The sequence below is a fragment of the Etheostoma spectabile genome, chromosome 7 (assembly GCF_008692095.1).
Source record: "Etheostoma spectabile isolate EspeVRDwgs_2016 chromosome 7, UIUC_Espe_1.0, whole genome shotgun sequence".
NCBI classification, from domain to species: Eukaryota; Metazoa; Chordata; class Actinopteri; order Perciformes; family Percidae; genus Etheostoma; species Etheostoma spectabile.
This window is the reverse complement of record NC_045739.1, coordinates 25,814,617-25,832,932: the sequence shown is the minus strand read 5'-3', so window position 1 is coordinate 25,832,932 and position 18,316 is coordinate 25,814,617. Positions and strand designations below refer to the sequence as shown.

The window sequence follows — 18,316 nt, the reverse complement described above, 5'->3', positions numbered from 1 at the left end:
TGACAGATTTTCCTTTTGGGAGAAAACACTTTTGTTTTTTTAGAAATTTGTTTTCACATTGATAGCAAAAAAATGTATTGAGAGTTTTAAAAAAACGGTCTTTTGAGAGAGATTGTCTTTTGCATTGGTATGAAAAACATTTTCTCTCACACATTTTTGGTTTCTCCTCAGAATCATTGATTTTCTTGCATGTAATAAAGTAACAAATTACGAGCCATCCATAAATGAGCGGTTCTGTGTTGTGTTGAGGTGTCAATATGTCTGCAATTTACAACAAATTGCCCTCTGAGACATTAAAGTTTTCTAAGTACTTCCTATTCAACCGGTCCAGATGAGTTCTACTGCACGGTCGGCTGCCAGCCCACCGCTGCGGCGAGTTTGAGCAGAACGGAGAACCCGAGTACTTGTTATCGGGCGCAGGAGCTGGCTGCGCCCCACGGAGGAAAGGTGGTGGCCATCGGAGAGTTGCGGACTCGGGAGTTACTGGCAACCAGGAGTGTGCTTGTGCAGTAATTGTTGTGGGGGCTTCGTTTGATGGTTTTTTCCAAAGTTAATGATATTTCTAAGTTTACATATTCAGTGGGTCATTTCAAAGGACCCTTTTCTGTGATTAAAAAAAAAGTAAAAATGCGTCAAATCGGACCAAGGACCAACATGAGAGGAAGTGATATGTTGATCGGTACCGTGTGTTTTTCTACTGGTTCAGATTCGGACAAGATTGGAATTGCCCAAAAGAGACTCAAATCAAGTAGGTTTAGTTGTCTTCTATGAGAATTAAAAAAGCTGATCTAATTGTGCTGAATTGGTATGGCAACGAGCTGTCAGCCGCTTAATAAGAAAGATTAAAAATTGAAGATTTCTCTCCCTCGGTGTTCTATTAAGGATTTTTAGAGGCCTGGAGACGTTTTTTGATTTGATTGTCAAAAAAAGAAAATGTATCAAAAAATCCCACAGACATTTGAATGGTCACAGGTTTTGTCTTGTTTTTTCGGGCGACAGGTCAAAAAAACACCCAACGTATGAAAAAAAAAAAAAAAATGAAAAAAAAAATTTACTAAAATATAAAACAGGGATTGACCATTTGTTGGACAATTGACGTAACCTTGCAATGCCCTGGAGGTGAAGTGGCAAACTTCCTCCAGGGCATTGCCAGGGGTGCTCTTGAGCAGGCCCCGAAAACCCCCCAATGCTCGGGGCACCTGTCCATCGGACAGTTTCACCCCCCCCCATGGAGTTGATAGTCTTAGTGTAGCAACTCATTTGGCAACGGTTTGAAGTAATATCAAAAAAGTTAAACACTACACCTTTAAAAGGTATACATTATATTATTTTATTAATTGTTTATTAGTATTAAATTGATAAATCAGTTCATCTCTCATTTTGTTGATCCACTATTTGATTATTCAGCAAACATTCAGCTCAATTCGAATAAATACATAAAATATCATATATATATATTATATAGTTATATATATATAAGATATATAGTTATATAAAACTATGCTGATTACTATAACAGGAGGTCAGAAGATGGGAATAATGAAGTACAAATAATTGTGACTGTCCTCAAGTAGATTTTCAGATGGTGTACTTTAATATTTATTTTTGTGATGATTTTACTTTTTACTGTTTACATTTTAACACGAAGATCAGACTTTCTACTCCTTACATTTTACAAAATTGGCTCGTTAGTTAGTTTCAAATAAATTCAGTTGAAACTAATCGGATGGGACTACACGTTGCACTTCCGCACCAGAACAAGATGACTCGAAGATTTGAGCCTAAACTATGACATTTATTATATTAAAGTCCATGTTCAAAGATTGCTTGTTCTTGTTCATTTTCTTCATTCTACTTTTACTTACACTTTAAGCAAATTTCCAGGCCTGATACTTTGTTACTTTTACTTGAGTAAAGAAGTATAAGCTGGTTGTCACTTTCCCGCCAATATATTATAAACATAATAAAGTCACCTGGACTCGGTCGAGACCATAGACTGTGATTATAATAAAAGACTAAAAAGCCATATAAGGCCAGATCCAGTGGCAAGACAACACAGCTGCTCTGTTTCTCCCCAATGGAATCATGCAAGGCATTTTGGGGGAAAGGAGAATCATTGTAAACACAGTAATAGTGCCTACTTTTTGTATTATGTTCCGTTTATATCCAAACGCCATCAGAATCAGTGGATAACAGTTAAAATGATTAATACAACAAGCAATATTGCACAAATTCTTTGCAAATTAAACCTGCAACATGGCTTAAATCAGTCTTCTACTATACCAGAGTAGTTGTTAACACAAGTATCTCTACTTCTACTGGGTACTGGAAGTGAGTATGTTGCCCATCTCTGCAGGAGGTTAGAGTCTAAAAGGTCTTTGGTCTTGTGGTCTGGGACAGATATTTGAGAAGCAGTGAGACCTGGCCGAGAGACCAGTCTGCCATGTTCCTCCATGCAGGAACTCCACAAGGAGTTCGATCTGTAGGTCCCTGTACCCAGGAAACGGGTCTGGTCCCTGCACCCAGGAACTGGTTGGTTCACCAGGCGTTCTGTACACAAGCTTTTGACTGTTCTCTGTCTTTGACATGAGACATCATGAGGAGCAAATCGAGAGCGATTGTTGGAGGATGGTGAGGACATTGTTTTATACTTCATACCATGCTTTTTTGAGGCCAAGGACCACGTAACACACAAGAGAGAGAGAGGAGAGAGAGAGAGAGAGAGAGAGAGAGAGAGGAGCAAGCAGTGGACCCCCTAATACTATTGTATAAAATAGTTGCATAAAACTGGCTCACAACGTTGTAGGGCTGCCTAAAGCCTTAATCGATACCTTTTTGCATAGAATATAAGCATGAAATAGCTAATAAATTGGTGGATGATTCATAATCAGTTGTTAACGTAAACAGACGTGTGGCCACGTGAATCCGGCTACCTGTGGAGGACCCTTATTGACCATTCCTATAGGCCAGTAGCTATCTCCAGAGTGGAGAAATTGCTGATTATAGTGAGATTCATGGTAATCTCCACACCTTTCAATTTTTGAAAACTTAGCAAAACACACAACAATAATTTGGAGCCCAAAATTTCACCTGGTGCAAGAATTCCAGCACTATAGTCAGTCCCACAAATGCTTCCTTAGCATGTGCCATTTCTGTGTCTGTAGCTATTGAGGGGGGGGGGGGGGATGGCCTCTGACCCACTTGCCACTACACGGGTCGGTTTACAACCATCCAATCCCATTTCTAACCACTGGGGGGACCATAGGCAGTGGGGGGGGGGTGGGGGGAACACATATTAATGGTTAAAAACCGCATAAAGTTGAATTTTCGTCCATGGGACTTTTAAGGACAGTTTTGAAGTGTGTGTTGCATGGAACTTTCTCCGTTGTTAGCTACAAGTAATGGCGGTTGCAAAAAATAAATGTAACTGAAACCAGAACTAAGCGTATATATATCGCCCTCCCCTCAAATTTACCACACCTTTGTCATTTTACCTCACATTATACACCGAGTGGCGCTTACTGTGCCTGCATCGGTGAGTTAGTTTGTACATTGTGTGACTTTGGTGTTTCGAAGGGTTAGAATGAGCAAACTAACTACCAATGGAGGCAGCGGTTAGATCGGTCAACGCCCGTGTTCGCCGAGTAAAATGCCTGTTTGTCAAAGGAGTCTGGTGGCTTTGAAGAGGCGGAGATAACGGCCTCCAGTCCCCCGTCGTAACAGGGGGTCCTGACACAAGAAAGCCGTAGACATATTCTAAATATAGCGTACAATTAACAGATATACATTTTTTAAAGTGGTCTAAATACATTATCTGCTGCCCCGTCCACAGCAGGGGGGACATTCTCACCACTATCTCCAAATGGGGGTGATGCCAAACGAATCACTGTAGCTGACCGTAACTGACAGCTATGTAGGCTAACACACTACGATGGAGTAGTAACTCACACAACCACACTCTAAAAAAAACGGGTCAAAACATTCCCCTTCAACTCAGAGGAATGCGTTAGAGTATTCGATCTTGATGCAGCTGATTGACCTTAACTTTTCCAGGTCACTCATTTGAGGGGGCAGAGGACGCCGCTGCCCCGCTCATTGACCTGGATCTACATTTGGGATAACTGATGGTGAGAGGATTTTGTTTTTAGCTTACACCAAAAAACCTACCTGACAGAACCACATTGGGCTCAACCTGCAAGGTAGGGAGAGGTTAGGGCAAAGGATCAAAGTTGGCGTAATTTGAATTTCAGCGCAGGCACCGCGATAGTTTTGAGCGACGTCGTGGGTGGTGCAGTGGTTGTCTGGCGGCCCGCCCTCCCCATCAGGAAAAAATGGATCAGTGTGTAGGTGTCTTCAAAGCTACAGTGCGTAGTTTCTGTTCCCCCCCCCCCCACCCATGAGGAATTCAAAGTAATGACAACAACACGGTCGGAGCCGTCCGCATGAACAAATCTTCGTGATCGCCCATGCGCCACCACCCTCCTGCACGCAGTTGCTAGTAGCCAAGAGAACCACGGAGGATTACAACAAGAACATGATGACTCTTTAGAAGAGATTCCTTACTTCACTTCACGGACGCCCGCTTTTTGAACACAGTCACCGCTGGATCCAGAGAGATTGGTGTGGACTGATGTCTTAATTAGCTTGTAGCAACGCACCTGGCAACGGGATGAATAGTAACGGCGCTCCACTATCAAAATTCGCACTAAAGCTTTAATAACTGAACGCCACTTTCTAAGAGAAGCATATAGTAAACTGTGGTGTACTGAATGTGTGTGTATGGGTTTGGCGTTTATATAATAACGTGTTTTATCTGTTTGGTGAGACCAAAGAGGATTTTGCGGCCTTGCTGGACATAAAGTTCATTCTATAGTCAAAAAGACAAAAAAATCCGTAGCTGCTAACTTTGATAATATGGAGGAGAAAAATGAAGTCATCACTTATTATATGATGGACAAGTGTGAAAAATGTACTTCTGTAATTTCAAAATGTTATGAAATGCGGAGCTTACATGACTAATGGACAATAGACGTTTTTAGGAGGTTTTAAACCTCAGTTTTTCATTTATTAAGTTGAAGATAAGTTTAACGACATATAATAACAGTACTGCAATTAACTGTGTGTTAAAAATCCGTGATGTGCTATTTTTCAGTATCTTGAAACGAGGCCAATATTGAGCCATGAAGTCTATCCCCTGAGAGACTCATGATAGAACAGGTGGGTTGCAGCCAATTTTACTGGGATTGATATGTTGAAAAAATCTGGCCATTAATGTAATATAAAAATAATAAACATTTTATGTTGTAAATGCACTTTACTTAAACAAAAATCTCAAATGCTACAGGTAATCATAACACAAGGTAGAAAACATCGTTGTAAAGACCTTAGTGTCCCTAACACTGTATCTGAAGTCTCTTATATATAACTCTAGTGGTCCCTATCACAGTATCTGGAGTTCCTTTTATAGACCCTTAGTGTACACTAATACTGTATCTGAAGTCTCTTGTTATAGACTTATTGGTCCCTATACTGTAATCTGAAGTCTCTTTATATACCTTAGTGTCGTATACTGTATCTGAAGTCTATCTTAGTATAGCCTTCGTGTCCCTAATACTGTATCTGACGTCTCTTTTATATAGACCTTAGTGGTTCCCTAATACTGTATCGGAAAGTCTCTTTTAATATAGACCTTAGTGGCCCCTAAACTGTATCTGACGTTCGTTTTTATAGACCTTAGTGGTCCTAAAATTATCTGAAGTCTCTTTTATATGACCGTAGTGGTCCCTAATACTGTATGCTGAAGTCCTTTTATATAGCCTCGATGGTCCCCTAATAATGTATCTGAAGTCTCTTGGTATTAGGACCTTACTGTGTCTCTATAGCTGTATCTGAATCTCTTTTATAGTCCTTATGGTCCCCTAATACTGTATCTGAAGTTCTTTTATATAACCTTAGTGGCCCTAATCACTGTATCTGAATCTCTTTTATATAGACCTTGTGTGTCCCCTAATATGTATCTGAAGTCTCTTTTATATAGACCTTAGTGGTCCCCTAATACTGTATCTGAAGTCTCTTTATAGCCTTAGTGGTCCCTAATACTGTATCTGACGTCCGCTTTGTATAGACCTTAGTGGTCCCTAATACTGGTATCTGAAGTCTCTTTATATAGACCTTCGGTGGTCCCTGAAGTACTGTATCTGAAGTCTCTTATATCTGACGCTAGGTGTCCCCGAATACTGTATACTGAAGGATTCTCTGTTATAAGACCTTATTGGTCCCCTAATCTGTATCTGAAGTTCTTTTATAATAGACCTTAGTGTTCCCCTAAACTGTATCTGACAGTCTCTTGTATATAGACCGTTAGTGGCCCTAATACTGTATCTGAAGTCTCTTTTAGATAGACCTTAGTGGTCCCCTAATACTGATCTGAAGTTCCTTTCTTAGTATACCTATGACCCCTAATTAGTAGCTGATTCCACCTAGTCCATACTGTTCTAGCTCTTTGTAGACATGGTCGCCTTACTGTTATTCTTAGCTACTGGGCCCTTAGTTTAGCCTTTATTCCTCTGAGGGCCCTAATACTGTATCTGAGTTAGACCGTGTTCTATACTTTCTACTTATAGAGACCTTAGTGGTCCCTAATCGTCTAACTCTATATAGAATAGTGCCCCTAACTTATACTGAGTCTATCTCTTAGTGGTCCCTAATACTGTAGCTGAAGTCTCTTTTATATAGACCGTGTGGTCCCCTAATACTGTATCTGAAGTCTCTTATATAGACCTAGTCGGGGTCCCTATACTGTATCTGAAGTCTCTTTATATAGACTTAAGTGGTCCCAATAATCCGTATCTGGAGTTTTACCTATTCCATATGTTTGAAGTATTAAGGACCTAATACGTGGTCTCTCTTCTAATACTGTAGCTCAGTCTCTTATATAGACTCGTGCCCAATTGTTCTGACTCTTTATTAGACCTTAGTGGTCCCCAATACTGTATCTGAGATCTTTTATATCGACCTTAGTGGCCCCGAATACTGTATCGAAGTCTCTTTATATAGACCTTAGTGGCCCCTGAGATACTGTATTCGAAGTCTCATTGTCATCAATAGACCTTACTGGATCCCCTAATACTGTATCTGAAAGTCTCTGTTAATAACCTTAGTGGTCCCCGAATAATGTATCTGAAGTTCTCTTTATTAGCCTTAGTGGTCCCCTAATACTGTAATCTGAAGTCCTTTTATATAGACCGTGTGGTCCCCAATACTGTATCTGAAGTCTCTTTTATATAGACCCTTGTGGTCCCCTAAATACTGTATCTGAAGTCTCTTATTAGAACCTGTAGGGTCCCCTAATACTGTATCTCTGAAGTCTCTTTAATAGTATGTCCCCTACGATCGAAGATCCTATAGACCCTAGTCTATACGTTCTAGTCTTTAACTTAGTGGTCCTATCTGTAGTCTATAGCCTTAGGTCCCTTCGGTCTGAGTCCTTATAACGTGCCTAGTATCTGAAGTCTCTTATAAGACCTAGGGTCCTATACTGACTGAAGTCCTCTATCCTATAATACTGATCTGAAGTTTAATGACTGGTCCTTCTTATCTAAGTCTTTACTAGTGCCTTATGTATCTGAGTCTATATACTATCTAATACTGTTGAAGTCTCTTTTTGTATGGCCCAACGTCTGAGTCCTATATACCTTATTCTAAGACTGAAGCCTAGACTTAGGGCCTAATCACTGAAGTCCTTTTGAGATGATAGGCCTAACTACTGATTAATACCTTAGGTCCCCATCTTATGAGCTTATAGACCTTATGGCCTGATCATTCTTATATAGACTAGTGTCCATCGTTCTGAATCTTAATGACTAGTGGTCCTGACGTATAGTGCCTTTTAGATGTGGTCTAAACGTACTGTCCTATAGACTTAGTGCTACATACATCTGTCTTTAATGACCTAGTGGTTCGCCTCAGAGAAGTCTCTTTTAAACCTTTAGGCCAACTTTATCTACTTTGATATTAGGTCTAATACTGTACTGAAGCTCTACTGATATGTTATACGTATCCAACCTTTTCTACCTAGTGGTCCCAACGTCAGCTCTAATGACCTTAGGTCCTATACGTTGTCCTTATAGACCCTTATGTCACTGGTCGTCCTATTAACCTAGTGTAATGTACAGTCTCTATAGACCTGGTCTGTTCTGAAGTCTTAACGGGCCTAACTATCTATCCTAAGACCATTCCATACTATATCTCTTTTCACTGGGCCAATGAACTGCAGCTTTAAATTATGCACGTATTGAGTCTCTTATTAGACGGGCCCTAAACGTATCTGGTCTCTTTAATGCCTTATGGCCTACTAGAGTCCTTACACCTAGGTCCTAACATTGAATGCATCAATGTCTGTTACTTAACTCTGGTATCGCCTCCTTGCCGTTACGGTGCGTAAAATCACGTGCGGCTACTTAAATAGCTCTCCCAACGAGAATGAAGAGGCGGCCTGCTGGACAACGACGTGTCAATCAGGAAATTCTCGGCTCACGGAAATTGTGCAGCGAGCAAAGTCGTTTTTTTCAATTCACAAGTAAGTTTTTTATACTTTTTTATTAAACAACACAACAAACCAACAAAACAACAACAAACAAATCAATTAAGTTTGTTGTCTGTCCGGTTCACCACACGTTCTAGAGGTGATGGCAGCAGCGAGGGAGGGACCCGATGGGCTGGCCACGCCGTCTACAACAACACCATCAATTTCTTCAGCTCGAGCGATGATGAACCAGTGTGTGGGTGTGTGTGTGGTGTGTGTGTTGTGTATGTGGTGTGTGTGTGTGTGTGTTTGTGTGGGTGTAGTGTGTTGTGTGGTAAACACCATCAAAGTGTTCTTCAGCTCGAGCTGATGATGGACCAGTATGTGTTTGTGTGTGTGTGTGTCTGGGTGTGTGTGTGTGTCTGCTGTGTTGTCGGTGTCTGTGTCTGTGTCTGTTAAATACACCATCAAACTGTTCTCAGCTCAAGCTGATGTGAACCAGATCACCTGTTTGTGTTGTGTGTGTGTTGTGTGTGGGTGTGTGTGGTGGTGTCGTGGTGTGTGTGTGTGTGTGTGTGTGTGGTGTTGGTGTGTGTGTGTGTGTGTGTCTGAACAACACATAAGTGTGGTTCTTTTGGCATGTCCTAAACTTTGAGAACTTAATATACTCTTGAGTTCAATTAAAAAAGCAGTGAAATTGGGGGTAACTGTGTGTTTTGCATTATTTGTCGTTTTCAATATTATTTTCAGTACTAAATGCGCTCGCTGCCACACCCTTACTGGTGTGACGTAGTCACGTCACGTCGAACCCAACAGCCTGTGGGGGCAACTGGCAACTTCTGCCGGTGTTTACAAGCAACTCAAAGCAAGGTGGTTGACATTTTCTAGGAGATCCTAATATTTCCCAGCAGGCCACGAGGAGACAGGGACTCTGAGGAGAACTTATGTGTTGGCGGTGACATTTCAAATGGGAAGACACCACGACATTACAAGAGAAAATAGAGCAACAGGAGTGGAGCCGTGGAGACATGGCGGACGGGAGCAGGTTCCAGCCACTTAAATAAACGCCAAGCATAAGCAAAGCGACAGCGAGGTTCTGCCGAGGAACTTTAATGTTATTTGAATGTTGCACGGATAGTCCGGGGCTCCCAGGCCTGTAGCCCTCCTCTGAAGCCGCATGCGACCTCTCCAAGCCCGGCTAGGCCAGCAGGCCTTAGCGGTGCTTGATGTGCTCTGCGAGTTCCCTGTATCTTTATTATCGACGCCATTGTTTAACTCTTACACGACCCCGGGTCGGGATGGGGCGGGGTGATGGGGAGGTGGTCGTCAGAGTCATGGGTAGTGTTTTAAAAGTCGTGTTTTTAAAAGCCTCCGAAAACTGTGTCAACACACCCAGCAAAACTGACAGCTAGCGTTAGCTTGCTACGTTAGCCGTGAGTTAGTCAGCAGTGTGAAGCTATGTACCTGTCACACACACACAAACACACCAAAGCCGATTAAGCCACTGGCAGTAACATAGATGCACGCCTGGTTGTTTGACACCGTGTTTAGTTTTTATTCACTCTAATTCAGTCTATTTGATTGCTGCAACTCGCTATCTAGCTGTCTAGACTACCGCTAAGTCAGGTATAAATCACAGGTGGTCGTGTCAATTCCGTGTCCCTAAAGAAACTGCCCCGGGGCTTTAGCGCCCGCCTTCGCCTGTCAAAATATAATACTTTTCCCCGGAACCCAATATTTAACCATGGTCTGACTCTGTGTACACTGGTGTGGCAGGGGGGATGGGACCTAATTTATATGACATTAAACCACTAGGGCTGCAATAGTGTCTTAATTTCATTCTTGATTCATCAATGGTCCTAATTGACTTAAATTTCTTGTTTTGGTCTGACTAACCGACCCAACTCAAATATTCGGTTTACTACCTAGAACAGACAAAAATAACACAAAAATATTTACATGTATAAATTAGAACCATGATTGGAAATTAGCACCCGAGTCAAATGCGTGGAAAATAGGCCAGTGGCTGCTAGTTTTGCTTCACTAACCTGCTAAAAAACACAATAGTAATCATTGAGTGGCTGGTATATTTTGAAATCACTGGCCACAGGGCAGGTCAATTTCTGTTTGACGTCCAAGTAAATTTAAAAACAAACAGAGCGTAGGTACATTTAAGGAGATACACGTAGAGACACAGGCTAATTAGTACTAACTTAAATGCTAGTTAACAATAGTAAGTAAACCAAACGCTAATGTAAGTCGAAAACTGTAAGTCGCGTGGTTGACACCAATCGTTAGCCTATTTTTACCAAAATCAGGCATTCATATTTTTTATTATACAGGAAAGTTAGAAAAAAATAACATTACTACAAGTAAAATCGGGCTGACTCAGTTTAAAAATCTGGTTTCAGCGGTTCCTGTTCTGCATAACACATAACACCCGGTACGTCCGTCAGGCAGACATTAATGCAGACATCGATGGGGGAAGATAAAATTCAGACACTAAAACAACAATACATTTACATAAGGACCAAGACATTTACAAGACGTCAGCAACAAATACGGAAACAAGGCTGGACAAAAACATGTCCAACGTCTGCTACGGAGCCATAACATGAGTATAGGTAATGGAGCCTTTCATACATTGTATTTTCTTTAGAAGGAACACGGACAAATAGAGTCTTTAAATGCTCATATGTGAAGTTATTTGCTGTCAAAGTGTCACCAAATGAATGGCAGTCAGGAATGCTAGCTGCAGGTGATTGCCAGGTAGCATCAAAATGGCGCCATAAGAGCTACTCTTTGTGGAGTGGCTTACCCCTTCGTCAGACTAACTGACTGTCACTCACCCCCAACCATCTGTCGGCGATTGGCTTGAGTGGTTGTGTGTTTTGGTGCACAGGCTGTGCCTCGAGGTTTGTTTGACCTTTTTCACAGTGTATCAGGAAAGCTAGCGGATCAAGGAGAGAACGCCTCTGATTTTAGACAAATATGAATAGCCCTGAAACCATGCAGGAACTCATAATACACCTTCAACAGATATTAACAAGCTGCAATAATTTTGTCTATCGACTAATCATTTCACCTCTATCACCACATATCCTTTTATAAAGTATTCATAATCTAATGCAAAATGGAAGAAATCATGATCAATTGACATGCTTTGAGCTGTCGTTGTTTAAGTCTGGTGCACTTTCACTTTCTTTTACAGATTCCCTGTCATGAACTCATAAAAACCTCCACTATTCTATCCCCTTTCCTGCCGTCCCTGACCTCCTAGCTACTTGCTTCACTCCTTTCTTGTCTCCATCTCCTCTCCCTTATTCATCACACACTTCACCTCATCGAAAAACATTTAATTGAGTTATAGCAACAACATTCCTGGAACGTGCAGTCATACAGTAGCTGAAGCTTTTCATGCCGAAATAGTCTACTGATCCTCGCAGCGGTTTATCCTCAACAAAGATCGATTTGTAAGCTTATCCTAAGGTTTGTCATTGCAGAAAGCCTGCACAGACAAACAACCACCAGTACACACCTCTGTTGCCTTTTGTAGACTTTGACGCGTAGCCCATGGAAGTCATTTGGTGTGGGCCAAGAGCGGTCTGCGTTTGGAGAGGCCATGAGCCAAAACAAGGATCTTTTTTTTTAAGTGGGTCAGTCAACAGTCTATCTTTCTCTAGCACACATGTTTTTGTGTTAGTATCAGCACTAAACCAGGAGGTTTTCCCGGAATTATAACAAACACAGAACTTTTGGAAAAGTCCCCAAAGCAATAACCCCCGGAATAAAACTCTTTAAACGTGTCATCACTGGGTGGCTGGACGAGACTTTTAGACACCACACTATGCACTAGGCACAACCTGCACAATTGGTTCATTTACATTTTAGCATACATTTAGCATATTTAGCATAGTATTTAGCATATTTAAGCAGTTGCTCATTTGTTTTCCCATCCTGTGTAATATTTAAATTTTGTTCTTTTTTTATTCCTATTATTGTTCAGTGTATACGTATTTATGTATATTTTTTTCCTAGTATCTCATTTATATTTAGTGTTGTGTGACTGATGTATGTGGTGCTGCTGGTAACACTGTTAACACTGTAATTTCCATTTTTTTTGGATCAATATCTATCTATCTACTACTACTACATATCTATCTATTTATCATCTACTATCTACATATCTATCATCTATTATTACTATCTATCAATACTATTACATATCTATCTATCTACTATCTATCATTACTATCTATCTATCTAGTATCTATATCATCATCATATCTATCTATCTATCTATACATATATCATCGATATCTTGTCTGTCTTCTGTCTAATATCTATATCTAATATCTATATCTATCTATCTCTATCTATCTATCTATCTATCTATCTATCTATCTTCAATAAAATCAACATGATTCAAATGTTGACATCCAGAAGCGCGTCTTACCAAACTAGTTCAGTGCCCTAATCCATTAGTCAGTGAACCAGGCCTGCACACTGCGGGGAAAAAATGAATCAGATTTATTTATTTTGTTGCTTGAATTGAAATCAGATTCTCTGCATGATTATTGCACCACAACCATGACAAACACAAAACATATTGGCAGTAACAAACATGGATTTCCGTTGGCACCTATAGCACATTGTGCATCACCACGAGCCTGTAGACACAGAGGCCTCGATGAAGAGCAATTAAACCTATTATACAGTCTAGTTTAAGTTTCACAGAAGACAGTCGTTTGTGATGCATTGCTCGTAAAATTAACCCTTGTGTTGCCTTCCCGTCAAAATAAAAATTAAAAGTTTTTTGGGCTTTTAATCATGTTTTTAACTTTTTCTTACGTTTTTGTCCCTTTTTTTTCTCCTTTTTCACTTTGGGCTGGTTTTCAATGTTTGTGACGCACGTAACACGAACTTATTAATTTAGCTGTACAGTTATTTTGGAATTATGTCAGTAAATAATTAAGGAAATGAACATAATGTTTGAGTTAGAAAGCAGAAATTAGGAATTATGAGACAAAATTAAAGGAATGGATGTGATGGATAATCACAGACTGGAATTGTCAACTTTTAACTCAATACTATTAAAACAAACCACTTCAATTTGTTTTTCAAGTGCTATAAATTGAATAAGACCCAAATTACCCCTCAAAATCACCCAAATAGTGTTGTGTGGAATCATCATGTTATTTTGGGGAATATAAAAAGAACATTGATATAGGAAAATGGGTCAATTTGACCCGAGGGACAACATGAGGTTAAGAGAATCAAAGTAATAAAAAAATGCCCAAGACAAATTGAAGTTCATCTTTTGTTCACAGTTTTCCACCTTTTCTAACTCTCGTGTGTGTTTCAGGTGTGCTCATCTCCAGCGTGGTGTGCTGCTCTCCCAGAAGGCCTTGTCAAGTCTACACCCTCTTCTTTGCCGTCCTCCCGGCATGGGCGGTCCTCATCAACTACTACGCCACCCGCACATAGACTTCTACAGCGCGTACTACAAGGCGGCGCTGGGGTTCAGGCTGTTGCCAGAAACGGGCCGACGCTGTGGCTGGGCATGGCGCCGCCAGCAGTTTTCGGCGTGGGCTAGTGTTCCTGCTCAACCGGCAGTCGGTTTGCCGCCTGGTGGTCCTGGTCACATGATCCCTGTGGGGGCGATGATCGAGCTGCCGCGCGACGTCCGGCAGCTGGTGGCGTGTCTCGGGCTGGCGCTGCGCTCAACACCGCCGGTGCCTGGCCGCGAGGCTCAGTGGTTCTATACTCGTGCCGGTACGTGTACCTGCTGGTGCGGCACATGTACCGGATTACGGGCTGCAGCTGACTGCTTGAGGGACACGTGGAAGGAGGATCCGGTTTCCCCGACGTGCTGGGGGGTTCTGGCTGACGCGGGTCACCACCAGCGCTGCTCTGGTCTACGGTGGTGCGGCGGTGAGGAGGGAGCAGCGGAGATGCACGGGGGGCGTCGCGGAGGAGGGATCTCCGACTCGCAGGTGAGATCAGAACCATTCAAATCCTTTAATCAGGATATCTGTCGAATTTTCGATCAACTCTTAAATCAGGTATCTGTCAATCAAAACTCCTTTTAATCAGGACATCTGTCAACAAACCTTTTAATCAGAATCTGTCAATCAAACTCCAATCTATCAATCAAAACTCTTGTAATCAGGACATCTGTCAATCAAACTCAATCTATCAATCAAACTCCTTTTAATCAGGTTATCTGTCAATTCAAACTCCTTTTAATCAGGTTATTGTCAATCAAACTCCTTTTAATCAGGACAACGTCAACAAACCCAATCATCAATCAAACTCCTTTTAATCAGGTATCTGTCAATCAACTCCTTTTAATCAGGATCTATCACATACAAACTCCATCACACACACCAACTCCTTTTAATCAGGTTATTGTCAATTCAAATCCTTTTAATAGTATTATCTGCAATCAAACTCCATTTTAATCAGGATATTACCAATCAAACTCCATTGTAATCAGGTTATCTATTCAATCCCCCAAACTCCTTTTAATAGGCTATCTAAGTCGATCAATCCTAAAACCTAAGGACATATGGATGCCAGGAGGGGAGCTGGTAGAGTGCACGCCCAGATATGGAGGTTTAGCGCCCAGATTTATTTCAAATTTGTTCAAATTCTTCAGTTTTACTGTCAAAATAATCTAAAAAAAAAAAAAAAAATCTGGATTTCTGCAGGTCTATAAGTGTTAAATTCACTGAATTTCAGTCCTCCAAAAAGCCTTAGAGGGACTCTGGTTTACAAAGATCCTGAATGTCCTGCCGGCTGTAGACAGTTATTTCTTAAATTTTTTCTGTGGGGTTACAAGTTGCCGTGGGAGACGATATGGAAATCTATAAACCACAAGTAGGATGTCCCTATCTTTGACCCCTGATCCCCAATCCTTTTTTAAAATGAATATGTGCCGATACCGAGTCCCGGTCGGTACTAGTACTTGCCTAAATAATACAGCTGCACACCGTGTTTGTGTCTAAATAAAATAAATTACGTAAATAAAGTAACTAAAATATGTCTTCAGCTTAGTACATCCAACTTAGTGAACTGCATTTTGCAAACTTGCATATAAAAACTACACATCTACTGAAATGGTGTAATAGCTTAATCATTGTGTTCATATAATGTTGGATCTGGGTGACTGCTGATCCCAGATCAGCTCCTTACTTACAGCAAGACATCTCTGTGGATAGATGTGGACTGCAGGAAATTACTCAAATGAAGTCCTTCTTAGTACGACAAAAATGATTTTTAAATGTCTCTAAGTAATGTACGTGTAAGGCTTATAATAATTATAAGCCTTGTCATCACTTTTTTTGTCATCGTTCTTCAAGGATGACTGGAAAAATTAAATTGCATTCTTCTGTGTGACTTCAAAAAGGTTTTTAGGTTGATTAGGTTACCACTGCAGATTAATGCACGTCTGCAAAATCTGAGGGAAGCGATGCCAACCAGAGCCACGTAAAGCACGCCGAGTTTGTTTTTCCTTGGAAAGCAGAATTAAGTCTGATGCTAAAATCTCATTATAATGTAGGAGCAATTAAATTTCATTTTAGTATCACATACAACGAGAGTATTCAAGACACTTCACAGCGTTATTGCACGGTGGTGAGGAAAACTCCCTTTTTAGACAGAAACCTCGAGACTGCCTGATCTGAATGTCTGAACATAAGAGAGTGAGTTATAAGTCGTGGTGACATGCGTAGCGTGGTTCCTGCTCGTTCCCCAGGGTTACCTGCTGGCGGGACGTGTTCTGGGACTGACCAGCAACTGATACATCTCCGGCTGTGATTCCACCATAACCGTGCTGGGGATGAGCGCCGGGCATCTCCTCCGTCGCACACTACCTCGGCCTCAGCATCCTGGCTTCATGGTGTGTGTGTGGAGGTGGCTGTGGCTGTGGCTGTGGCGGGGTGGCTGGGTGTGGGTGTGTGTGTGTGGTGTTGTGTGTGTGTGTGTGTGGTGTGTGTGTTCGCTCACTACCTCGCCTCAGCATCCTGGCCTTCATAGTGTCTTCATCTGGTTTAGGGTGTCTGTGTCTGGTCTCTGTGTGTGCGTGTGTGTGTGCATGTGTGTGCTTTGCGTTGGTGTGTGTTGTGTCTTTGGCGTGGGTGTCTTGCATGTGGTGGGGGTCTTGCCGCGTGTGTGTGTGTGTCTTTGGTGTGGTGTGTGTGTGTCTTTGCGTGGTGTGTGTACAACACTCTATACTCCATTATATACGGCTATGAGAATGCTTCCGAGTGTAACGTTTTTGACTCATTTGTATATATTTTTATATTTTATACTATTTTTTATATATACGGGCTGTGTTTGGTTTTAATATGTACATTTAATGTTTCGTCTCATTTTGACCCCCCAGGTTCGACCGAGGAGGAGGATAAGCGTCTAGGCTTCGTGGCTCCTGTCCTGTTCTTCATCCTGGCTCTGCAGACCGGCCTCAGCAGCCTGAACCCTGAGGAACGCCTGGTAGGTCCCTGCAGGATGCCCCGCCTCCAGTCTCCCGGTTGATTAACAGATTGATGATTAAAGGGAAACTATGCTGGTTTTTTTTGTTTGTTTTTTTTTTACCTTAATTTACCTGAACGGAGTCATTGGACTGGTTATAAGACTCTTTGTTGGGTTGAAGGGTCGTCGTCTCGCTCCCCCCTAGCGTGTGCGTGCGTGTGCGTGTGCGTGTGCGTGTGCGTGTGTGTGTGTGTGTGTGTGTGTGTGTGTGTGCAGAGAAAGCAAGAGAGTGGTCCTTTTAATGAGTAGAGTATAATTAGTGAATGTAGAATGGGATCTTAGACACATGACACAGACAGCGGATGCTCACAATTCTATGCTGTTTCTCACACACACACACACACACACACACACACACACACACACACACACATCCCCTTGTGTCTTGTGTACTTGTGGTTTTTCCGCTCACAGGCGCTTGGGGGGAGCAAGACAACGACCCTTCAACCCAACAAAGAGTCTTATAACCATTCACGATTCTATGCTGAATGGGTTTCTGAGCGTTTACCTTCTTTGATGATTCTTTCCTTTTTGCTTTCTTCCATTGTTGACATTTTGACTTCCTGTGCGACTTTCTCCACCTTTCACACCAAAGCACAATTAACAAAAGCTTCTTAAAGCCTCGAAAAACACCAGTTTAATACAACACAGTAACCTTATATTGTGCCATGTTGACTTATCATCATCATGTATTATAAATGTCTAGATTTGTTCAATTATTTCCACTTAGTGTCGCTCTGAGGTATTTTTTTTGTGTTTCTTACCAATACGTTTTTTTTTAATATTTTTTATAAAGTCATATTTTATTTTTTATATACAGATTTGTTATTACATTTGTTAAATATTTTATATAATTTCATAATATAATTGTATATGGGGGTCAAGCCTATTGTGCATAGGTGTATGCCATTGCTCATTACTAAAAACAAGGTTTGCATATTTAAGCCTTTTTTATCAAAGGCCCTCTAACTAGACAGTTGGAGCAGTTCATGCTCGACATCGTAACCCCTAATCTACAGGGACTTAAGGTCTTATTTTAACTTCTAATTGGCATTAAACTTTCTTAAGTCTAATGCCGACCTTACACCAAACAACTTTTCAAGCAATTCCACTGTTGCAGACAAATTCCCGAGAGCTTTGCAGCTCTTAAAACACTTTAAAACTGATTTCATAAAGTCAGTGTTTAAAACTCACAGAAGAAAGTCGTAGCGTTTGTGATGCTGTCGGCTCGGGAAATTTAATGAGAATCGAAGTAAA

At 41.2% G+C, this 18,316-nt stretch overlaps 1 protein-coding gene across 1 annotated transcript in view; it reads left to right on the top strand.

The window, feature by feature from the left end:
* The window catches only part of rnf139 (ring finger protein 139), a 28,749-nt gene that overhangs the window by 7,488 nt on the left and 2,945 nt on the right, over positions 1–18,316 (top strand). Inside the window, exon 4 of the mRNA XM_032520442.1 lies at positions 16,914–17,020. Coding sequence (XP_032376333.1) covers positions 16,914–17,020 — 107 coding nt within the window. The remainder of the gene's footprint in view (positions 1–16,913; positions 17,021–18,316) is intronic.